This window comes from Heloderma suspectum, chromosome 1 (genome assembly GCF_057233095.1).
Source record: "Heloderma suspectum isolate Gila_16-S chromosome 1, 16-S_ref, whole genome shotgun sequence".
In the NCBI taxonomy this organism is placed as follows: domain Eukaryota; kingdom Metazoa; phylum Chordata; class Lepidosauria; order Squamata; family Helodermatidae; genus Heloderma; species Heloderma suspectum.
The window spans coordinates 128,786,386-128,806,921 of NC_139458.1; the positions used below are offsets into that span (position 1 = coordinate 128,786,386).

Genomic DNA, 20,536 nt, shown 5'->3' on the forward strand with positions numbered 1-20,536 from the left:
TCAAACAGAGGAGGCTGGTGGATCTGATTTCAGTGGGGCTGTGAATCTATTCAAGGTTTCAATCAGAACCAGCTAGAACTCTAAAGGAGCTATCCAACATGCTGAGCCCTATCCCCAAAACAGGTTCAACACCTTGGATAGCTCCTGTAGAGTTCTGGCTGGTTCTGAATTAAACCCAGAATGGATGCACCGCCTCACCAAAATCGGAGCCATCAGCCTCCACTGGTATCAAGAGACTAAAACTATGCTGAAACTGGTGTAAACAATGGCTTTTGGGAGGCTACTAATGCTCTGCTTGCTCCTTCACTTTCTCTCCATCCATCTTTTCAACAGGTCCGACTGCCTCATTAAGACAATCCGGTCTGAAGGGTATTTTGGCATGTACAGAGGTCAGTGTTGAGCTGTATTATTAATCCTAGTATGAGAAGGGGGAAAAAGTTGTTTTATCTGGATTCAGGTTGCCAACATTTAGTTCTGGTGCCTTTAGTAGCTCCATGGCGATCAGAAATTCAGCAAGCAAAGCTTTCCTCTACATAGACATGCAGTGATGGAAAAAGTTTCATCAGTGGAGTTTCTGCGTATCAGGTAGCTGTTGAAGATACTGCGGGGTGGGGGGAGGGATGGCAATCCTAGTCTGGTTCTCTAAATGTGAACTTAAGATCAACAGATTCATTCTTCCTCATGAAGTGCAATTCAGCTGTTTTCCAAATGGCCATGAGGGTAATTAGAAATCGGGATAAGCAGGCGGACTTTTTGTAGAGGTTTTACAGATAGGATGACATGGTGGAGATTGTTGTTGCATTTTGATAAGAAGATAAACAAGGCTGGGATAATACGGTAATTTTTTTATTTATTAAAAATGTGACCCTTAAATATATAGATATAGAGAGAGATTTCTATTATTAGTACTTACCAAAACTTGCAGGTGGTAGGTGCCATCTTAGAAGAGGCATTCATCTTTCTCTCCTACACAGGAAACAAAAGCCTCTTTAAAAATGGTGCTGGCTGTGACAAATATATCCATCATTTAACAAATTGTACTTTTTTTACCCCTCAGAAGTACTGTCCTTACTCAGATTTATATGGATTTAGAACACGATACATCTGGTTAACTAGGTTTTTCTATATCAGGCAAATGCAGTAGGGTACTATTCAGCTGGAAATAAATATAATTAGACTTGTTGGAATGGAAATAGGCAGAAAAATTTGAAAGAACTAGGTGATAACAGTGATAACATCCCTTTCAGGAACTTCTCTTTGACGAATGATCTCCAATAATAGCCTAGGTTAGTTCTTCCCCACTGCACAGAAGTAGGGCAGAATTGTAGACATTTTGCTGTTCTTACAGATGCATATCTAGTATATTGTTGAGATTCTTTCATTGAGTAGAAAAATTTTTGCAAGCACGCATTTCTCATGCATAGGTTTGTGGTGTGTATGTGTCTCTCAGTTCACAACGCATGGAGCTTTTCTTCTCACTCTTTTTTCCTGGGGCTACTGCTGCATAGTATTCCCCTCCTAGCCAACACACTTAGAGTTTGGGTTTGGCCCTGAGTGAGAGCAGTTTTTTATACAGGGCCTAATTCAACCAAATCCCAATGGGAAAAGGCAGGCTCTTCAAAAGCAAATATTTCCTTAACACGAGACTGTTTGCAATAAACTTTACAGTGGGAAAATGTCTGGTTTGGGTTTACTTAGTAACATTCTTGAATTCAAAATAACTTTATAGATCAATCTGGTTTGGCATTCTTTTCCTGTGGAAAATGTTACTACTTTGAAATTTTATCCTAGTTCTGAATACAGGGTTGGAGAAAAATCAAGCCCATGAAGGGTTTTTCTTGCCTAGATGGAAACATCTGATTTAGAGAGCGAACCTGTGGTCCTGGGAAACCATCCCAGGGACCATCAGATTCTTTGGAGTCTCCCCTCCAAGGCTGCTGCGACCTAGAAAGGGACTCTGGAATCCAATCTGTGTCCTGCCTCTTCGTAGCCACCATGGACAGAACTGTGCCAGCTGCTTTCCAAGGTCACAAAAGCAGCCTCGGAGAACCTCAGAGAGGTCTGAAAGGGGGCACTCCAGTGGGCAGGGTGAGGCCTGCTCCCTGGCAGCACAACTATTCTAAATGGGCTCAGAGGCCCGTCTAGAGGAAAACGTACAAACAGGAGGATGGAGAGGTGAAAATCACTTCCACTGCTCCTCCTGCCCTGCTGGCAACAGCCCGGCAGAGTGTTGGATACTTGGAAGCCTCCGAAATCGGAGGCTTCCGTCTAACAAGGGGGCAACCTATGAGACTGCGCTCTTAGCTGTTGTATTTGTTACTCTTCCAGGACACTGCAGTTTTTATGTGTCTAGGCTCCCACTTAAAAATACATTTGGTTTGCAGTTTACTGAGGCAGTAAGTTCCAGAGGTTAATTCTTGGTGTTAGGTTTTCTGGTAGGGTCCTTCACCTTTAATAGCTGCATGAGAAGCTGAAATACAGCAGTTGAAGCTTCTCCCATCACTTTATCTTGCCATGCAGCTGTTAAAAGCAGAAAGGCTCTGCTAGGGGGGAAAAAGGCCTTCAATGCTTGCTGAGGAGAGGAAGTATCTATCAATTTAGCCGGTTCGCCTTTTGGATTATCCTTATAGATCTTGTCTAACTTGGCAGAATTGCAGTTTACTGTATGTGGTCAGAGATCAAAGGCACATACTTTGAGTTCAAGCAGTTATAAACCTTGAAGTTATTATTGTGATTAGAAGGGTATGTAGCTACAATTGGAATCCTATTCATTGTATAATAGTATAGGACTGCAAGAGTGTGCAAATATTTATCTGTTCCAAAGAGGTATTTATGCAGCACACCATGGTTGTATCTATTAGACAGTACAGATAAAGTGTAGTGTTGAGCATTTACTCTTAATTAAGTAATCAAGTAATTATTACACAAGTCCAAGTTCTAATCCAATGATTTTTGAAGCTTGCTTCTCCCAAGTGAACAATGTCCTGCCAGATGTTTCTTAAGTTTCCCAGGAAACAGAAATGGTTTGTGGCAATGGGAATACTTGATTGAGGTTAAACTCTTCTTGCTACCAGTGTACTGATGAGAGGGAAAAGCAGAGGTGCATAGAGTAGATGCTGCTTTTGAATTGGCTGGCTGAGCAGTTGAGTAGAGGGCAGTCTCTGAAGTAAATAGCCCCGCAAAACCTATGCAAAATAGAGCTATCGGGTCTTGTTCATATGTTGGTCTTAGGAAATCAACTGTAACGCAAACAATGAGTTTAGATTTTGCTGGGTGCCAAACTCATTGTTGGCTGTACATGGCGTCAGAGTCAAAGGTAGGCACGGCTGGGCACCTGCCAAGGGCCTACACCCCAGCAGGAGCCGGCTGATAAGAGCCCCTTGAACTTGCTCCCCTGCTTCACCGTTGCAACCTGCTTATTCACCTGCATCTCGCTGTGGCCCAGACAACAGTAGTGGTGAGAAGGAGGAGCAGCAGATGCCCCTGCCTGCCTGCTCCCTGGCTCTCTGCCTGCCAAGCAAGCAAGTGGTAGCAATGATGAGAAAGAGAATGGGGAGCAAGAGCAGCTGGTAGCAATGGTGATGAGAGGGGGGGCCCCGTTGAGGGTGGCTTGCCCAAGGGTCCTCCAAAACTGGAGCCAGTACTGGCTGGACATCCTCTTTTCAGAAATGGGAGAATATAGAATACTGAAAGGTTTCCTGTTTGTCAGGAATGGCTGGATTCCTTTTCCAGCTCATTACACATCCCAGAACAATTCCGGGATGGCCGCTCAGATGCTATCAGACTTAACTATTCTGATTAGTCCTTGGATAGTGATGGCATGGAACTTCCTTCCAGCTTGCCCTGCTCCTGCCTGCCTTTGCATAGTGAGTGGAGCCTTTTGCCAAGCAGTCTCCACAGCACAGAAGTGCAGCAGCGCAGAGCGCACAAGGCAGGCAGCCCTCTTGCTAAGAATATACCCTCATCATCATCTCTGGGCATGCACTGTAAGAGGCAAAGTATTCCAAGCCGCTGGGAGCATAATGCGGCTTTATTTAAGTTCAGTACGTGATTATTTATACCCTTTTGGGCTATTCTATAAGCCCTCTGATTGTGTCTCCCAACAGCCTGCAGCATGCAGAACGGTGATGCTGATCCTCTTTGCAGCAAACTGTACAATGGTTTTACTGGGATTTCTTTTCTTTTCCCTCTGATAAATACACATAGGTGCACAAATTTGTATCCCCCCCCCCCACTCCCGCCTGCCTGCCAAATTCTGTGACCAGAATGGTGTGGATTAGAAAGTTGCAGAAATGCAACTTAATTTTGTTTTGTTTTGTTTCTTGTAATGTATTCTCATAACAAAAATAGACGTTTTGTTGAATTTGGAAGTGTATGGCAGGTGTCAAGGGCTCCTTGGAGGCCTCTCTCAGTCTAATCCAGTAGCCAAGTCCAGACACAGGCAAAGGGATTCTTTTCAAAGCTTTATTCCTCTTTTACAACTTAACAACTCTACTGTTAGCAACTAGATATGAGCAGCAGAGTACCTATGCCCTAAGTTGGAACAGTTGGTCCCCGTTTGAAAGGGAATTACTGGCAGACCCCTGAACTTAAGGACTAGGGAGAGTCCCTCCCCTTTTCCCTTGGATCCTCTGGGCGCAGCCATTGTTTGCGCGCCAACTGGGCACGACGCCTCCTTTCTGCGCCCTCCATTTGGCACCGCTCTCTGCATCGGCATCGCGCGTCCATCAAGTCTGCTTCCCGCGCTCTGTCACTCCCAGGACTGCTATCTAAGCTAGGAATGCTGGTGGGAGGAATCTCCGTCAGCTGTTGGCCCTGGGAAAGAGGAGCGCGCTCCTCTCCCAGGAGCGACTCCTCTTCCTCAGAATCAGAACTACTCTGGGATTCTATGGGCTCAGTGTCCACCCTGACATCAGGCAGGAGAGAAAACACACATGAAACCTGATGGGATGTGTGGTAGAAGAACTGAGGTTCTGCCTCTTGAGTCCTAATCACTAGGAGAGCCGTTCCTAGATCTCGGGGGGGGGGGGGTCATCTCAATGGGCATAGAAACTTGGCTTTCTCTGTTCTTGTTATTTTCCTTTCCTCCCCTTCCTTGAAAGTAGTATCAGGCCCATTGCAGCAGGGTAGTTTTAATGCAGATTCCCCTGTTGTATTGCTTGTAAAAGTCCACTAGTGATTAGCAGAATTTTCCCAGTGCTGACCCACGATCAGTAATAGAAACAAAGGCACAGTATGATCTTATAATCCTACTTTGCATTCCAGTATTTTATAATAAAATATTTTCAGTTAGAAGCTTTGAGAATTTTGTTAAATGGAAAGAATTGGATAAACATTTAGTAGGGCAACAAAGCAACCATGTATTTCTTCAGTGTATAGCCAATCTATCGAAGGTTTATGGGGCCTTTAGTAAAACCTTGTAAAGTGTCTGTTTTATAGTGACTATTTGTTCTTCTCCCAGTCTTCTGTTGGCATTTGAAGCCTATGTAGCTTTATTTATGAGCTTTTCTACATTTGAGCTGCTAGTAAATTAGATAATATATAGCATCAGAATTAGGCACTGTATGCCAAAGATCATTTTGGAAATGAAAATATTGGAAGTCAGTGGGAACCTGTCTTTCTCCAGTGATTTGCAGCTGTGGGTTATTAAGGACAAGGATTAAAAAACAATTCCCCATGTCATGTGTCTTTACTGAAAATATCATTCGGAGAAAATCACAGATTGACTTTTTTCATGCCCCTCATTTTTCCTGTCCCTCACTTATTTGAGATACAAATACATGGACCTAGAAGCATCCTCATTAGTCTGAGGTCACCCCCACTCCCATGCTGTGTGAGTCACCTGAAAGGGGTTAAACTGGGAGATTGGTACATTTTTGCTGGTACACTGGAAATATCCAGTCTTGGATAGAAGTTAACTAAATAATAGGAATGTATAGATTTAACACACCACACTGTTTAATGTTACTGAAGTGGTGGTTAAAGCAATAATGGATTGTACCCAATGTTACTCCAGCTTAGAGTAGACCAATTTAAATGAATGGGACTGAAGTTAAACTAACATTGGATACAGCCCACTGTTGTGTGTCTTCAAGACTGGGGAGGAGCAAGTATGAACTCATTGTTCTCCATAGCTATTCCCATTTTGGATGGGTTTCCTAATGGATTGTATTGAGTTTGTTCCTCCCACTGCCTCAGGTAATGTCATAAGATCATGGTGCGGATGTTTAATATTTCCACAGGGCTTGCTCTCTTGCCCTGCTGCCAACCTTCTTCTGCTACTAATAATTTCTGAAGCACCTTAATATGCACATTTGTTGCAAACAAATTTGCAAGGCTTACTTTACAGTCCTTACTGCATTCTCCTTCACAATGACCTTTTAAGGCTAAAGCAACAGAGTCTTGCAGCACCTTAGAGAGTAACTAATTTATTCTGGCATATGTTTTCGTGGACACTATCTACTTCATCTAAGTGGACAGTGACAGCAAAAGCTTAGGACAGAATACATTTGTTAGACTTTAAGGTGCCACAAGTCTCTGTGGTTTTTACTGCAAAAGACTAACACAGCTATCCCACTGGAAATTGTTACAATGGAAGGCACTTTCTGGTTGGTTACTATTATTCCTACTTTACAGAAGGAAAATTGAGGCTAATAGTGTCTTGTAGACCATGGCAGTGGTGGGGCTTGAATTCAGGTCTTCTAGATCCCACTTAAGTCTTTATCCATTAGGTACTGCTTGTTCTCCTTATTGCAGCCAAGCCTCATTCATATCCACTTGTTTACACATTCTGTGGGTGAGCAAGAAGTGAAAGAGAGGTTCAAAGCCCTCTATCAAGATTAAAAGCTCTTGACAATATATTTTATCTAAAAAAAAGTTTGTGTAAAAGTTTAAACTAGAGAGATGTTATTCCTGCTGGTTGGAGTTCACAGATCCAGAGTGAAAATATGCGACTTGTAAATGACCCAAGGGAGCTGGCAAAGGAGGCTGAAAAATCCAGGAATTATTTGCTTGGGTGCATGTTGCAGGGACCTCCAAGGGCCAAACTAAATGCAGCACTAAGGGCACAATCCTATGCATGTTTAGACAGAAAGAAATCCTGCAATTCCAGTGTGCCCCAGCCATTGAAATCATGCCTGCGCTTTTTAAATTATAAGAGCAGATGTGCTGGTGGGGGGGATATTTCACCAGGACTGCTGCATGTAGAGAGGGTAGCTTTAACCCTTTCCCTCCCCTAATGGTACTTGCAATCAAAATTGATCCCTCTAAGCTACTATTCACTCCAAAAAGAAAGCTAATGGGAGCATTCCTTCTGGGACCAAAAGTGGCTAGGGAGAGGGTATTGATTTACATTGGAACAATGGGGGGGCGGGTTAAACCTCCCATCCCTGCAACGCAGTGGTCCTAACAAAAATCATCCCCCACACCTGCTAATGTGTGTGTGTGTGTATATATATATATATATATATATATATATATATATATATATATATATATATATGTAGATAGTTAGATTACTGACATGATTCCAACTGATGCATTTAGCATCATGTTTAGTTTGGCTCTGAATTGTTTGCGTGTAAAGACTCTTAACAGCATTGTTCAGGAGTTGGCTCCTGTCCTGCTCTAGGCACCAAAGCTTGCTGGCTCTGTTTGTGATGTTAAGTACTCCACGAGTCCTGTATGTTTGGAAGCCACAAACAAAAGATCAACATTTTTTTTTGTGGGAAAAGGCGGCAGTGGCAGATGCTGGACACCCTTCCCTTAGTGGTGTGGGTGACCCTAGTGTCACTAATACTGTTTTTCTTTGTTATCCAGAGCAGCACACAGTTTGTAATGTTTTCTATAGTACAGGGATTTGCTGTGTGTTACTCTCTATAACAGAGTACTCGCATTCACCATGTGCATGTCAACTGCTGTTTATATACCAGGGGACAGAGCTGGGCACGCCCTTACTCAGTTGAAAATTGGGCTCAAAAAAGGAGCTTTGGAGTGGCTGGAAGTTTGCATTGAACAAGATTTCATTCAGAACAAACGTGTCTGAGCCCCCAGTAACCAGCACCATAGAGAAAATGTCACTGCTCGATGGAGATGTTTATCCAGAGTTCCGTGAAGAAAATCTCTTGTTGTTTTTGCTGAGGAAAATAAATACTTAAAGTGCTTTGTGTACATGATCTCAGCCATACTTGCAACAAACCTATAAAGTAGGCCAGTAGCATTATTCCCAACCCTGGCGGTGGGAGGTGTTGGTGATATGAGGATAGTAGCTTGCCTAAGGCCAGCCAGTGAGTTCATGGTTGAGGTGAGATTTGAACCAGGTTTTCCGGTTCATAGATCTGTCTCTTAACCAAAGTGGAGGAGCATGGTCTTTGGGTTAGGCTGTAGTATATTAAAAGAAACAACATCCCCTGTTAACATTTTTTGACAGATGTAACTTGTTTTGTAAATTGATTAAATTAAAGTGGAGCGTGGGGAGGAAGAGAGAGGGAGAGAAATATTCTGTGTCTGTGAAGAAGAAATATTTACATCCTGCTCCCTCCCTTGGTCTAAGGAAGGTTGGGGTGGGGGTTGCCAGAGACTGATGCAACCTCAGTTGGATCATAGATCACAGTATTGTTATGTGGCAAACCAATAGCTCTAAACATTCTGAAAATTTTGGGGGACACCTTCTGAAAAGAAGTTTAGACCCTTAAGTGCTATTGCTTTTAAGGGACTGTATGTGTCAGCCTGACCCTGGGGCGAGAAGCCTTGGCCTAGTTTAATGCAGCCCTTGGCTTAGTTTCAAAAGCCCCCTGCAAGCGATCAGTTCTAACCCCTGGCAAGAGTGAGCTGCCCTTCCCCAGCAGCCTACTCAGGGGGGAGGACAAGGAAAAGAGAAAGGAAAGAAGGAAGAGAGAGAGAGAGAAGGGGAAAGGTAGGAAGATAGAGAGCAAAGGGGGTGGCCCAATCCACCATTGACTTGGCCCGCCACTGACTTCATCCCTGAGGGAATGTGGCCCTTGACAGAAAACATTTGCCTGTTGTTGTTCAGTCGTTCAGTTGTGTCCGACTCTTCGTGACCCCATGGACCATAGCATGCCAGGCCTTCCTGTCCTGCGCTCTCTCCCGGAGCGTGCTCAAGTCCATATTCATTGCATCAGTGATGCTATCTAGCCATCTCATCCTCTGCCGTCCCCTTCTCCTTTTGCCTTCAGTCGTTCCCAGCATCAGGGTCTTTTCCAGAGAGTTTTCTCTTCGCATTAGGTGGCCAAAATATTTGAGCTTCAGCTTCAGTATCTGCCCTTCCAATGAGCACTCAGGGTTGATTACCTTTAGGATTGACTGATCTGACCTCCTTGCAGTCCAGGGGACTTGTAAGAGTCTTCTCCAGCACCACAGTTCGAAAGCATCAATTCTTAGGCACTCAGCCTTCCTTATAGTCCATCTCTCACAGCCATACATTACTACTGGGAAAACCATAGCTTTGATTAGACGGACCTTTGTCGGCAAGGTGATGTCTCTGCTTCTTACTATGCTGTCTAGGTTGGCCATAGCTTTCCTCCCAAGGAGCAAGCGTCTTTTAATTTCATGGCTACAGTCACTGTCTGCGGTGATCTTGGAGCCCAAGAAAGTAAAATCTGTCACTGCTTCCATTTCTTCCCCTTCTATATGCCAGGAAGTGATGGGGCCAGATGCCATGATCTTAGTTTTTTTAATGTTGAGTTTCAAAGCAGCTTTTGCACTCTCCTCTTTCACCCTCAACAAGAGGCTCTTTAGATCCTCTTCGCTTTCTGCCATTAGGGTGGTATTGTCTGCATATCGGAGGTTGTTGATAATTCTCCCGGCAATCTTAATTCCGACTTGTGATTCATCCAGCCCAGCGTTTCTCATGATGTACTCTGCATATAAGTTAAATAAGCAGGGTGACAATATGCAGCCTTGTCGTACTCCTTTCCCAATTTTGAACCAATCGGTTGTTCCATGTCTGGTTCTTACTGTTGCTTCTTGACCCTTGTACAGGTTTCTCAGGAGACAGATAAGGTGGTCTGGTATTCCCATCACTTTAAGAATTTGCCACAGTTTGTTGTGATCCACACAATCAAAGGCTTTAGTGTACTCAATGAAGCAGAAATAGACGTTTTTCTGGAATTCTCTTGCTCTCTCCATGATCCAGCGAATGTTGGCGATTTGATCTCTAGTTCCTCTGCCTCTTCGAAACCCAGCTAGTACTTCCGGTAGTTCTCAGTTCGCATACTGCTGAAGCCTAGCTTGTAGGATTTTGAGCATCACCTTGCTGGCATGTGAAATGAGTGCAATTGTGCGGTAGTTTGAACACTCTTTGGCATTGCCCTTCTTTGGAATTGGAATGTAAACTGACCTTTTCCAGTCTTGCGGCCATTGTTGAGTGTTCCAAATTTGTTGGCATATTGAATGCAGCACTTTAACAGCATCATCTTTTAGGATTTTAAATAGCTCAGCTAGAATACTGTCATCTCCGCTAGCTTTGTTGTTACTAACGCTTCCTAAGGCCCACTTGACTTCACTCTCGAGGATGTCCAGCTCAAGTTCAGTGACCACACTATCATGGCTATGAGGGACATTCAGATCTTTCCTGTATAGTTCTTCTGTATATTCTTTCCACCTCTTCTTAATCTCATCTGCTTCTGTTAGGTCCCTGCCTTCTTTGTCCTTTATCATGCCCATCTTTGCACAAAACGTTCCCTTGAGATCTCCGATTTTCTTGAAGAGATCTCTAGTCTTTCCCATTCTGTTGTTTTCCCCGATTTCTTTGCATTGTTCATTTAAGAAGGCCTTCTTGTCTCTCCTTGCTATTCTCTGGAACTCTGCATTCAGTTGGATATCTCTTCCCCTTTCTCCCTTGCTTTTCGCTTCCCTTCTTTCCTCAGTGACTTGTAAAGCCTCATCAGACAGCCACTTGGCTTTCTTGCATTTCTTTTTCTTTGGGATGGATTTCGTTGCTGCCTCCTGAACAGTGTTACGGACCTCCGTCCATAGTTCCTCAGGCACTCTGTCTATCAGGTCTAATCCCTGAAATCTATTCCTCACCTCCACTGTATATTCATAAGGGATATGATTTAGGTCATACCTGAATGGTTTAGTGGTTTTCCCTACGTTCTTCAATTTAAGCCGAAATTTTGCAACAAGAAGCTCATGATCTGAGCCACAATCGGCTCCAGGTCTTGTTTTTACTGACTGTATAGAGCTTCTCCATCTTTGGCTGCAAAGGACATAATCCATCTGATTTCGATATTGACCCTCTGGTGATATCCATGTGTAGAGTCGTCTCTTGTGCTGTTGGAAAAGAGTGTTTGCTATGATCAGCGTGTTCTCTTGGCAAAACTCTATTAGCTTTTGTCCTGCTTCATTTTGTACACCAAGACCATGCCTGCCTGTTATCCCGGTGATTTCTTGACTTCCGACTTTAGCATTCCAATCCCCTATGATGAAGAGGACATCTTTTTTTGGTGTTAGTTCTAGAAGGTGTTGTAGGTCTTCATAAAACCGATCAACCTCAGCTTCTTTGGCCTCAGTGGTTGGGCCATAGACTTGAATTACTGTGATGTCAAATGGTTTGCCTTGGATTTGTACTGACATCATTCTATCGTTTTTAAGATTGTACCCCAGTACTGCTTTTCCCACCCTTTTGTTGACTATGAGTGCTACTCCATTTCTTCTAAGGGATTCTTGCCCACAGTAGTAGATATGATGGTCACCTGAATTAAATTCGCCCATGCCTGTCCATTTTAGTTCGCTGATTCCCAAGATGTCGATGTTCAATCTTGCCATCTCATGTTTGACCACCTCCAGCTTACCTTGATTCATTGATGTGACATTCCAGGTTCCTAAACAATATTGTTCTTTACAGCATCGGATTTTCTTTTCACCACCAGACACATCCACAGCTGAGTGTCCTTTCGGCTTTGTCCCAGCCGCTTCACTCTTTCTGGAGCTACTTGGAAGTACCCTCTGCTCTTCCCCAGTAGTATATTGGACACCTTCCGACCTGAGGGGCTCATCTTCCGGTGTCATATCTTTTAGCCTTGTGATACGTTCCATGGGGTTTTCTTGGCAAGAATACTGGAGTGGGTTGCCATTTCCTTCTCCAGTGGACCACATTTTGTCAGAACTCTCCGCCATGACCTGTCCGTCTTGGGTGGCCCTGCACGGCATAGCTTATGGCTTCACTGAGTTACGCAAGCCCCTTCGCCACAACAAGGCACTGATCCATGAAGGGGAAACATTTGCCTACCCCTGCACTATTGGTATGCTCTAGTTCAACCTTCCCCAACCTGGTGCCCTCCTGATGTTTTGGACTTCAGCTCCCATCATCTCCAGCCAGTATGGCCTAAATGTCAGAAATGCTGGGAATTGTGGTCCCAAACATCTGGAGGGCACCAGGCTAGGAGAAGCTGCTCCAATTGATGCAGTGCAAGTAGCAGTTTGTGCCTCTGCAGCTGAAGCTGCCCCTGATCATGAGCAATGGGTTTTGCTGGCTCTGCCCTGTCAGGGGAAAACCCCTCTCTCTACCTCCCCACAACTGTTGGGGACAGAATTGCACTCTCTTTTGTTTCATCTGTTTGGGATCCATCTATGGTCTAGCCACCTCTCAGGAATGAATGCTCTGCATGGCACAGCTTTGCCACAACAGGGTTAGGGTATCAAACGCCACTGGAGCCACCATTAATTTGGGTGGAAATGAGTCCCACTGATGGGTGCCATCATAGCATGACTTTTGCTTATGGTGGGGCTCTTAGAATTGGTCTGTAACTCTCCTTGCGAATTCTGCAGTTCAGCTCAAGTTCTCTGCAAAGTTGAATGCCACTATGAATATATCATTTCAACCCCATTAAGCCATCAAGCCTTTCCTGGTGCTCTTAACGTTCTGTTTTCCATGTTTCTTGACCAGGGGCTGCAGTGAATCTGACTCTAGTGACTCCAGAAAAAGCAATCAAGCTAGCTGCCAATGATTTCTTCCGACATCATCTTGCCAAAGATGGGTAAGTGGAGTGGAAGGCACTTTGCATAATGGTTTCCAACAGGGATAGTAGGATTTATGCGGGGTATGTCGGTGTTACCCCATTGTTTCCAATGTGGTGCATTGGGACAGCTGGACATGGTGCTCTCTGTCTTTGCTATTGACTCAGACACCATATCCAGCTGTTCTACTACACCTGCCTTGGAAACAATGGGATACCACTGACATACCCCATCTATAGAACTGTGAAGGCAGGCCTTGGAAGTGGTTTGGTTCAGGCCTTGGAAGTGGTTTGGTTCAGGCCTTGGAAGTGGTTTGGTTCAGGCAACACTCAAGGTGCCTGATGAGGCTGAAAGAATGTGTATGTGTCAGACCATGAGAAGGTAATTGTGAATTTCTCGTTATAAGCAGGAAATCCCTTTCCACCAGGTTAGCTCATGCCTGGAGATGAGAATGGCCACGCTGATAAGACTGTTGCTGAGCTAAATTACCTCTTGAGCTTGCGTAGTGTATCTCCTCTGTTCTCCAACTAACAGTCTGCAGAAATGCATCCTGTTCCCTGTATATGGGGAAACTCAGTTTTGACTGGGTCTCCCACAGCTGTGTTGTGCTCTAGTAAATTCCTGACTATTCAACCAAAGCAGCATTGGATCTAGTTTTCCTTAAGAGAACCAGTATTTATCTTGCTTTCAGGGGGCAAATGTGCTTTGTCCCTACTTGGTGGAGTCTAGTGGTCTAGATGGTATTCTTCCTGTCCTGTCCAATGGCAGCTTCCTGTCCAAATGGCAACTTCCCTTCTGAGGGTAGTAGCAGTTTTGGGGATGGAGTTATTTTTGTCAGGATCATGGGGAGAAAGGATTCTCCCTGCTCCCCCCACACATGCTGCTGTTATTTTTAGACTCATTTTAGACACATTAAATGTATTCACACACTTAATGTTTTCTCGGGTTTTCCCCTTAGTTGAATCCAATAAATGTGTTATCCCATTATTATTTTTGGATGATCAAAGAGAGGCACTAAGCAACAGAGACACATGCCTTTCTCTCCACTTGCATTTAGATTTCATAGATCCTTTTTATAGCAGAGAGTAGATATGTCATTCTGCACACTTGATCAAGATGATGCAGGAGATTTGAAAGTGAAAGCCACCCCCCTAGAGGACAGTTTCCCAACTTCCAGAAATAGCCCACTATCTCAGCCAAGGTTACTTTGCCGCCAGAATTTCCATGGGAAGGTATCCAAAAAAGGAATGCAGTACCTGTGATTTTTCCAGTCAATGCTGAACAGTCCTTCATTCCAGTCACTAATTTGGGCTGCTGAAGCATCCCAAGTTTAGCACTAACAAATGGGAGGGAGGGGAATTACTTTAATTTTTTTAACTTCAAACTAATAGTTGAGAGATGGGCTCATGCAGAGAAATGCCAACTTCTCTGAGGGTATTTGCATATTTTACTGAAATTCTTAAGAGTTTATCTCAAAATTCCTACAGATATTTCACCTAGGCAAAATTCACTTCAAATCTGGGCCTGCAGAATTCAGGGCCTGGAGACTGATCAGATTATGCCTTTTCTTAAAAACTGAAATGCACCCATGGGGTTGCGGGGGGGCTAGAAATAGAAATCAGATCTCAGCAAGAGGAGGGAGAATGTGCTTAACCCTTTCTCCTCAAGCTGTTTTTTCCCCAGTTGAAATCGGCTCCCCATCCCAAACCACTTTCCCACCTGCAAGGGAGAAGATCTGGAGACCTTGTATCTTGGTCCCCATCAGTGGGGAAGCAGCTGCAAAGGCCAGTCTTGATTGGAAAAATGGTACCAGGGGAAAGGGTTAAGCATGTGTGCAGTGTAATCTCTTTAGAGATGCTCATTCAGTACTACAGTTTCCAGGAGTCTCTAAAGGGGACCAAGAAAGTAGAGACCTAGAAAAGGAGTTAAGGAAGAGCTGGAGATTAGAAGAACTGTTTTAGGAATAAAGAAGTGAATACAGCTCAGTGTCTAAAGAGATTTCTTGTTAGGCAGTCTTCAAAAGAGACCCAACAACGTGCACACTCTCTCTCATGCAAGCACGCCAGTGTTCAGATCAGATTCATATGCTCCCTTCCCACACAAACACAGTTCGCACGATCACCACAGCCCAGCATTTAAGCTGCAATGGGTTGTGGCGTGTGCCAACAGCCATTTTGAATATTCAACCTCTGGCAGGGGATTGCCATGGTTTCCTTTGTCATCCAAGCCCAGGCAGCATGTCTTGTTGGAGAGGCAAACAACCCTCCAATAATCCTACAATAGGCCATGAGTTATGGGAGGGTTGTTTCCCCCTACAATAAGCTGAGCTGCCTGAATTCGGATGACGTGACAAGCCATGGCCGGGGCTTGAATAGGCAACTTGGTGCCCATGGGTGGCGCATCATGGCTTAAATAAATCACGATGGGCTGCAGTGATTGTGCGAATCAGGTCAGAGCTGCATTTTTTTTTTATAGTCATCAGCCTCGCATTTCCCAGTCTCTTGACCTTTATTGGCAATCCTAACCTTGTCCTACTTGGCTACTAAGGAATTTCAAAATACTCTGACCATTAGTGCATCTGACCCCAGAGCACCTTTATCGTGGTCAAACCTGACAGCAGCCTTCCTACAGCTGGTGCCCTCCAGATGTGTTGGCGTACAACTCCCGTTACATTAGTGATATTTAATCCTTGACCAGTGGAGGCTGGTGGCTCCGATGTCAGTGGGGCGGTGAATCTGCTCCAGGTTTCAGTCGGTGCAACAAAAATGTAATATAAAGGTGGACATTCTTTTATTTTATTTCTGTTCATTGAGTCTTTCAAACACAGTATCCTCAAAGTACATCTAGATCAGCCTTTCCCAACCTGAAGACCTCCAGCTGCAGTCCAACATATCTGGAGAGCACCAGGTTGGGGAATGCTGATCTAGGCAGTCTCTGAAACCATGAAAGCTGCTTACATTACTTTTTCAGGAGCAAAATGAAGCTGGGCTTTGGAATGAGGCTGCCTGTGTCCACCCCACGGGCCATATCTCGCCTACAGCTGCTATCTATGATGGTCCTCTGTTCGTTCCTCCATTCATTAAAAAAGATATGAAATATTGAGTTTCTGACAGTGCCAGTTTGAATTTCAAATGGCAGGGGGGCGGGGGGGCAAGCACACAGTTTTGCCCTGCCACAGAAAAGAAAAGGGAAAAACCCTGTAGGGCAGGCATGACCACCTGAATGAAGCATATCATAGAATCATAGAATAGTAGGGTTGGAAGGGGCCTACAAGGCCATCGAGTCCAACCCCCTGCTCAGTGCGGGAATCCAAGTCAGAGCATCCCTGATAGATGGCTGTCCAGCCTCGCCTTGAACGCCTCCAGCGTGGGAGAGCCCACCAACTCCCTAGGTCATTGGTTCCATTGTCGTATTGCTCTAACAGTCAGGAAGTTTTTCCTGATGTTCAGCCGGAATCTGGCTTCCTGTAACTTGAGCCCATTATTCCGTGTCCTGCACTCTGGGATGATCAAGAAGAGATTCTGGCCTTCTTCTCTGTGACAACCTTTCAAGTACTTGAAGAGCGCTATCATATCTCCCCTCAGTCTTCTCTTCTCAAGGCTACACATGCCCAGTTCTTTCAGTCTCTCTTCATAGGGCTTTGTTTCCAGTCCCCTGATCATCTTTGCTGCCCTCCTCTAAACCCTCTCAAGTTTGTCTGCATCCTTCTTAAAGTGTGGTGCCCAGAACTGGACACAGTACTCCAGATGAGGCCTAACCAGTGCTGAGTAGAGGGGAACTAGGACTTCCCGGGATTTGGAAGCGATGCTTCTATGAATGCAGCCCCAAATAACATTGGCCTTTTTTGCAGCCACATCACATGGTTGGCTCATATTCAGCTTGTGATCGACAACAATTCCAAGATCCTTCTCGCTTGTAACGTTGTTGAGCCACGTATCCCCCATCTTGTAACTGTGCATTTGGTTTCTTTTTCCTAGGTGCAGAACTTGGCATTTATCCCTATTAAATGTTGTTCTGTTGTTTTCTGCCCAGCGCTCCAGTCTATCCAGATCACTTTGAATTTTGTTTCTGTCTTCCAAGGTATTAGCTATCCCACCCAATTTTGTGTCATCTGCAAATTTGATCAGCATTCCCTGCACCTCCTCCTCCAAGTCCTTAATAAAAATGTTGAAGAGCACTGGGCCCAGGACTGAGCCTTGCGGTTCCCCACTCGTTACCTCTCCCCAGTTTGAGAAGGTCCCATTGATAAGCAGTCTTTGAGTCCGATTCTGTAGCCAACTGTGGATCCACTGGATCGTTGTTTCATCTAGCCCACTTTGAGCTAGTTTGCTTATTGGGATATCGAGGGGCACTTTGTCGAAAGCTTTGCTGAAGTTGAGGTATATGATGTCTACAGCATTCCCATGGTCTACAAGGGAGGTTACTTGAGAAAAAAAATGAGATCAGATTCGTCTGGCGGGACTTGTTTTTGGCAAATCCATGTTGGCTTTGAGTAATCACAGGATTGTTTTCAAGGTGCTTCCAGATTGATTGCTTTATCATCTGCTCCAGAATTTTCCCAGGGTTTGATGTCAGACTGACTGGTCTGTAGTTCCCAGGTTCCTCCTTTTTACCCTTTTTGAAGATAGGGACAACATTAGCCCTCCTCCAGTCATCTGGCACTTCCCCTGTCCTCCATGATTTCTCAAAGAGAATAGACAGCGGTTCTGAGAGTTCTTCTGCCAGTTCCTTTATGACTCTATGATGCAGTTCATCTAGCCCTGGAGATTTGAACTCGTTCAAAGTAATTAGGTGTTCCTTGACCATATCCCTATCGATCTCAAGCTGCAATCCTGCCCCTTCAGCCTGTACTTCACCTTTGCCAGGGGGGTCATAGACTCTCTTTTGGGAGAAGACTGAGCCAAAGTAGGAATTGAGCACTTCTGCCTTTTCTTTGTCATCTGTTATTGTTTTGCCATCCTTATTTAATAGCTGAACAACCATTTCTTCCCTCTGCCTTTTACTATGCATGTAGCTGAAGAAAGCCTTTTTGTTGTTTTTAGCTTCCCTCATTAACCTCAGCTCATTCTCAGCTTTAGACTTCCTGACACCATCCCTGCAATTCTGTGCTACCTGCCCGTACTCTTCCTTTGTTACTTGGCCTTCTTTCCACTTCCTATATGTGTCCTTTTTTGTTTTCAGGTCATCCCTAAGCTTTTTGTGAAGCCACATTGGCTTCTTCTGTTGTCTTCCACCTTTTCTTCTTGTTGGAATTGTTTGTAATTGTGCCTTGAGAATATCAAGGTTGCAGGACATACTGAAGCATTAAGAAGATCCATGCAAAGTTTCACTATCCATTCTAATGTGTTTTGACCTGTGTTGAAGCTCTGTAGCTGTGGTGATTAAACAGAAGAGGACCCCTAGGATGATGGTCCTGGGGGATCTCAACTTTCATGCCAAGGCTGCTGTATCCGGGGTGGCTCAGGACTTCATGGCCACCATGACAACCATGGGGCTGTCCCAACACGTCATCGGCCCAACGCATGTAAAAGGACACACGCTTGATCTGGTTTTCTCAACTGGGCAGGAGGATGGTGATCTGAAAATGGAGGAATTAACATCTGTCCCTTTGTCATGGTCAGATCACTTCCTGTTGAGGTTTAGACTCTTGGCAGCCTTCTCCCTCTGCAAGGGTGGGGGACCTATTAAAATGGTCCGCCCCCAGAGGCTAATGGATTCAGATGGATTCCAGAGGGCTCTGGGGGATTTTGGTATGGCTGGTGCGCCTGTCGAAGCCAGGTCACTCTGTGGAATGCAGAGATGACTCGGGCAGTTGACACGATCGTGCCCAAGCACCCTCTCCCTCTGAGCAGAGCCCGGCCAGCTCCTTGGTATACACCCGAGCTGAGGGCAGTGAAGCAAGAGGGGAGATGGCTAGAATGCCGGTGGAGGAAAACTCGTGCTGATTCTGACCGAACACAGGTAAGAGCTCACTATCGAGCCTACTCTGTGGCGGTGAGGGTGGCAAACAGACAGTTCTTTTCCACCAGCATTGCATCTTCTCAGTGTCATCCAGCGGAGCTTTTCCAAGTGGTTCACAGCTTGTTACATTCTGGGCCAGGGAGAGAGATTGTGGAACCCTCGGTTGCACGCTGTGACGAGTTTGCACGGCACTTTGAAGATAAAGTCGCTCAGATTTGCCATGAATTGGACACCGTTCCATTGGTAGAGGTGTTCAGAGCACTGTCTGGTCCAGTTCTATTGGATGAGTTTCAGTTATTGAGGCCTGAGGATGTGGACAAGGTGCTTGGCCAATCCAATCGACCACTTGTGTGCTTGACCCTTGCCCTTCATGGCTTATTAAATCAAATAAAGAAGGGATGTTCAGCTGGCTCCAGGAGGTTGTAAATTTCTCCTTGAGAGAGGGAGTGGTGCCAGCTGCTTTAAAAGAGGTGGTGATCAGACCACTCCTGAAAAAGCCTAACCTGGACCTGGAGGAGAATTATAGGCCAGCAGCCAACATCCCCTTCTTGGGCAAGGTGCTTAAACGGGTGGTTGCAGGACAGCTCCAGGCACTGTTGAATGAAACGGATTATCTAGATCCATTTCAATCGGGCTTCAGGCCTGGTTTTGAAATGGAAACTGCCTTGGTTGCCCTGTGGGATGACCTCTGCTGGGAGAGGGACAGGGGGATTGTGATCCTGTTGATTCTCTTGGACCTCTCAGCAGCTTTCAATACCATTGACCACGGTATCCTTCTGGATAGGTTGTCTGGCTTGGGAGTTGGAGGCACTGCACTGCAGTGGTTCCGCTCCTACTTGGTTGGCTGACTCCAGAAGGTGGTGCTGGGGGATTATTGCTCTGTGCCATGGCAGTTATGCCATGGGGTTCCACGGGGTTCTGTTTTATCCCCCATGCTGTTTAACATCTACATGAAACCGCTGGGGGAGGTTATCCGGAGGTGTGGGCTGAGGTGCCATCAATATGCAGATGACACCCAGCTCTACCTCTCTTTCTCATCAAACCCAGGTGAGGCAGTGGCTGTTCTGAATCAGGACCTGGGCACAGTAATGGACTGGATGAAGGCCAATAAACTGAAACTCAATCCAGACAAGACGGAGGTACTGTTAGTGGGTGGTTCGTCTGCCCAGCTAGGTGATATTCAACCAGTTCTGGAGGGGGTTGCACTCCCCCTAAAGGATCACGTTCATAGTTTGGGGGTGCTCTTGGACCCAGAACTGTCACTTGAGGCACAGGTGAACTCAGTGGCACGGAGCATTTTTTATCAGCTTAGGCTGGTATACCAGCTACGTCCTTATCTGGACAGAGACAGCCTAGCTACAGTTATCCATGCTTTGATAACTTCTCGTCTGGATTACTGCAATGCGTTATATGTGGGGCTGCCTTTGAAAACGGTCCGGAAACTTCAGCTGGTCCAAAATAGGGCAGCAAGATTGTTAGCAGGGACTGGCCTGCGAGCTCATATTACGCCAGTACTTTTCCAGGTGCACTGGCTGCCAGGCCATTTCCAGGCCCAATTCAAAATGCTGGTATTAACATTCAAAGCCCTTAACAGCTT

At 45.2% G+C, this 20,536-nt stretch overlaps 1 protein-coding gene across 2 annotated transcripts in view; it reads left to right on the forward strand.

Annotated features, from left to right (window-relative positions):
- The window catches only part of SLC25A22 (solute carrier family 25 member 22), an 89,741-nt gene that overhangs the window by 42,939 nt on the left and 26,266 nt on the right, over nucleotides 1-20,536 (forward strand). For both annotated transcript variants that reach the window (XR_014792159.1, XM_084856719.1), the window contains 2 exons: nucleotides 334-389; nucleotides 12,908-12,998. Coding sequence is in view for 1 of the 2 variants with exons in the window: in XM_084856719.1 (XP_084712845.1) it covers nucleotides 334-389; nucleotides 12,908-12,998 (147 nt within the window). In the remaining variant the exon portion in view is untranslated. The remainder of the gene's footprint in view (nucleotides 1-333; nucleotides 390-12,907; nucleotides 12,999-20,536) is intronic.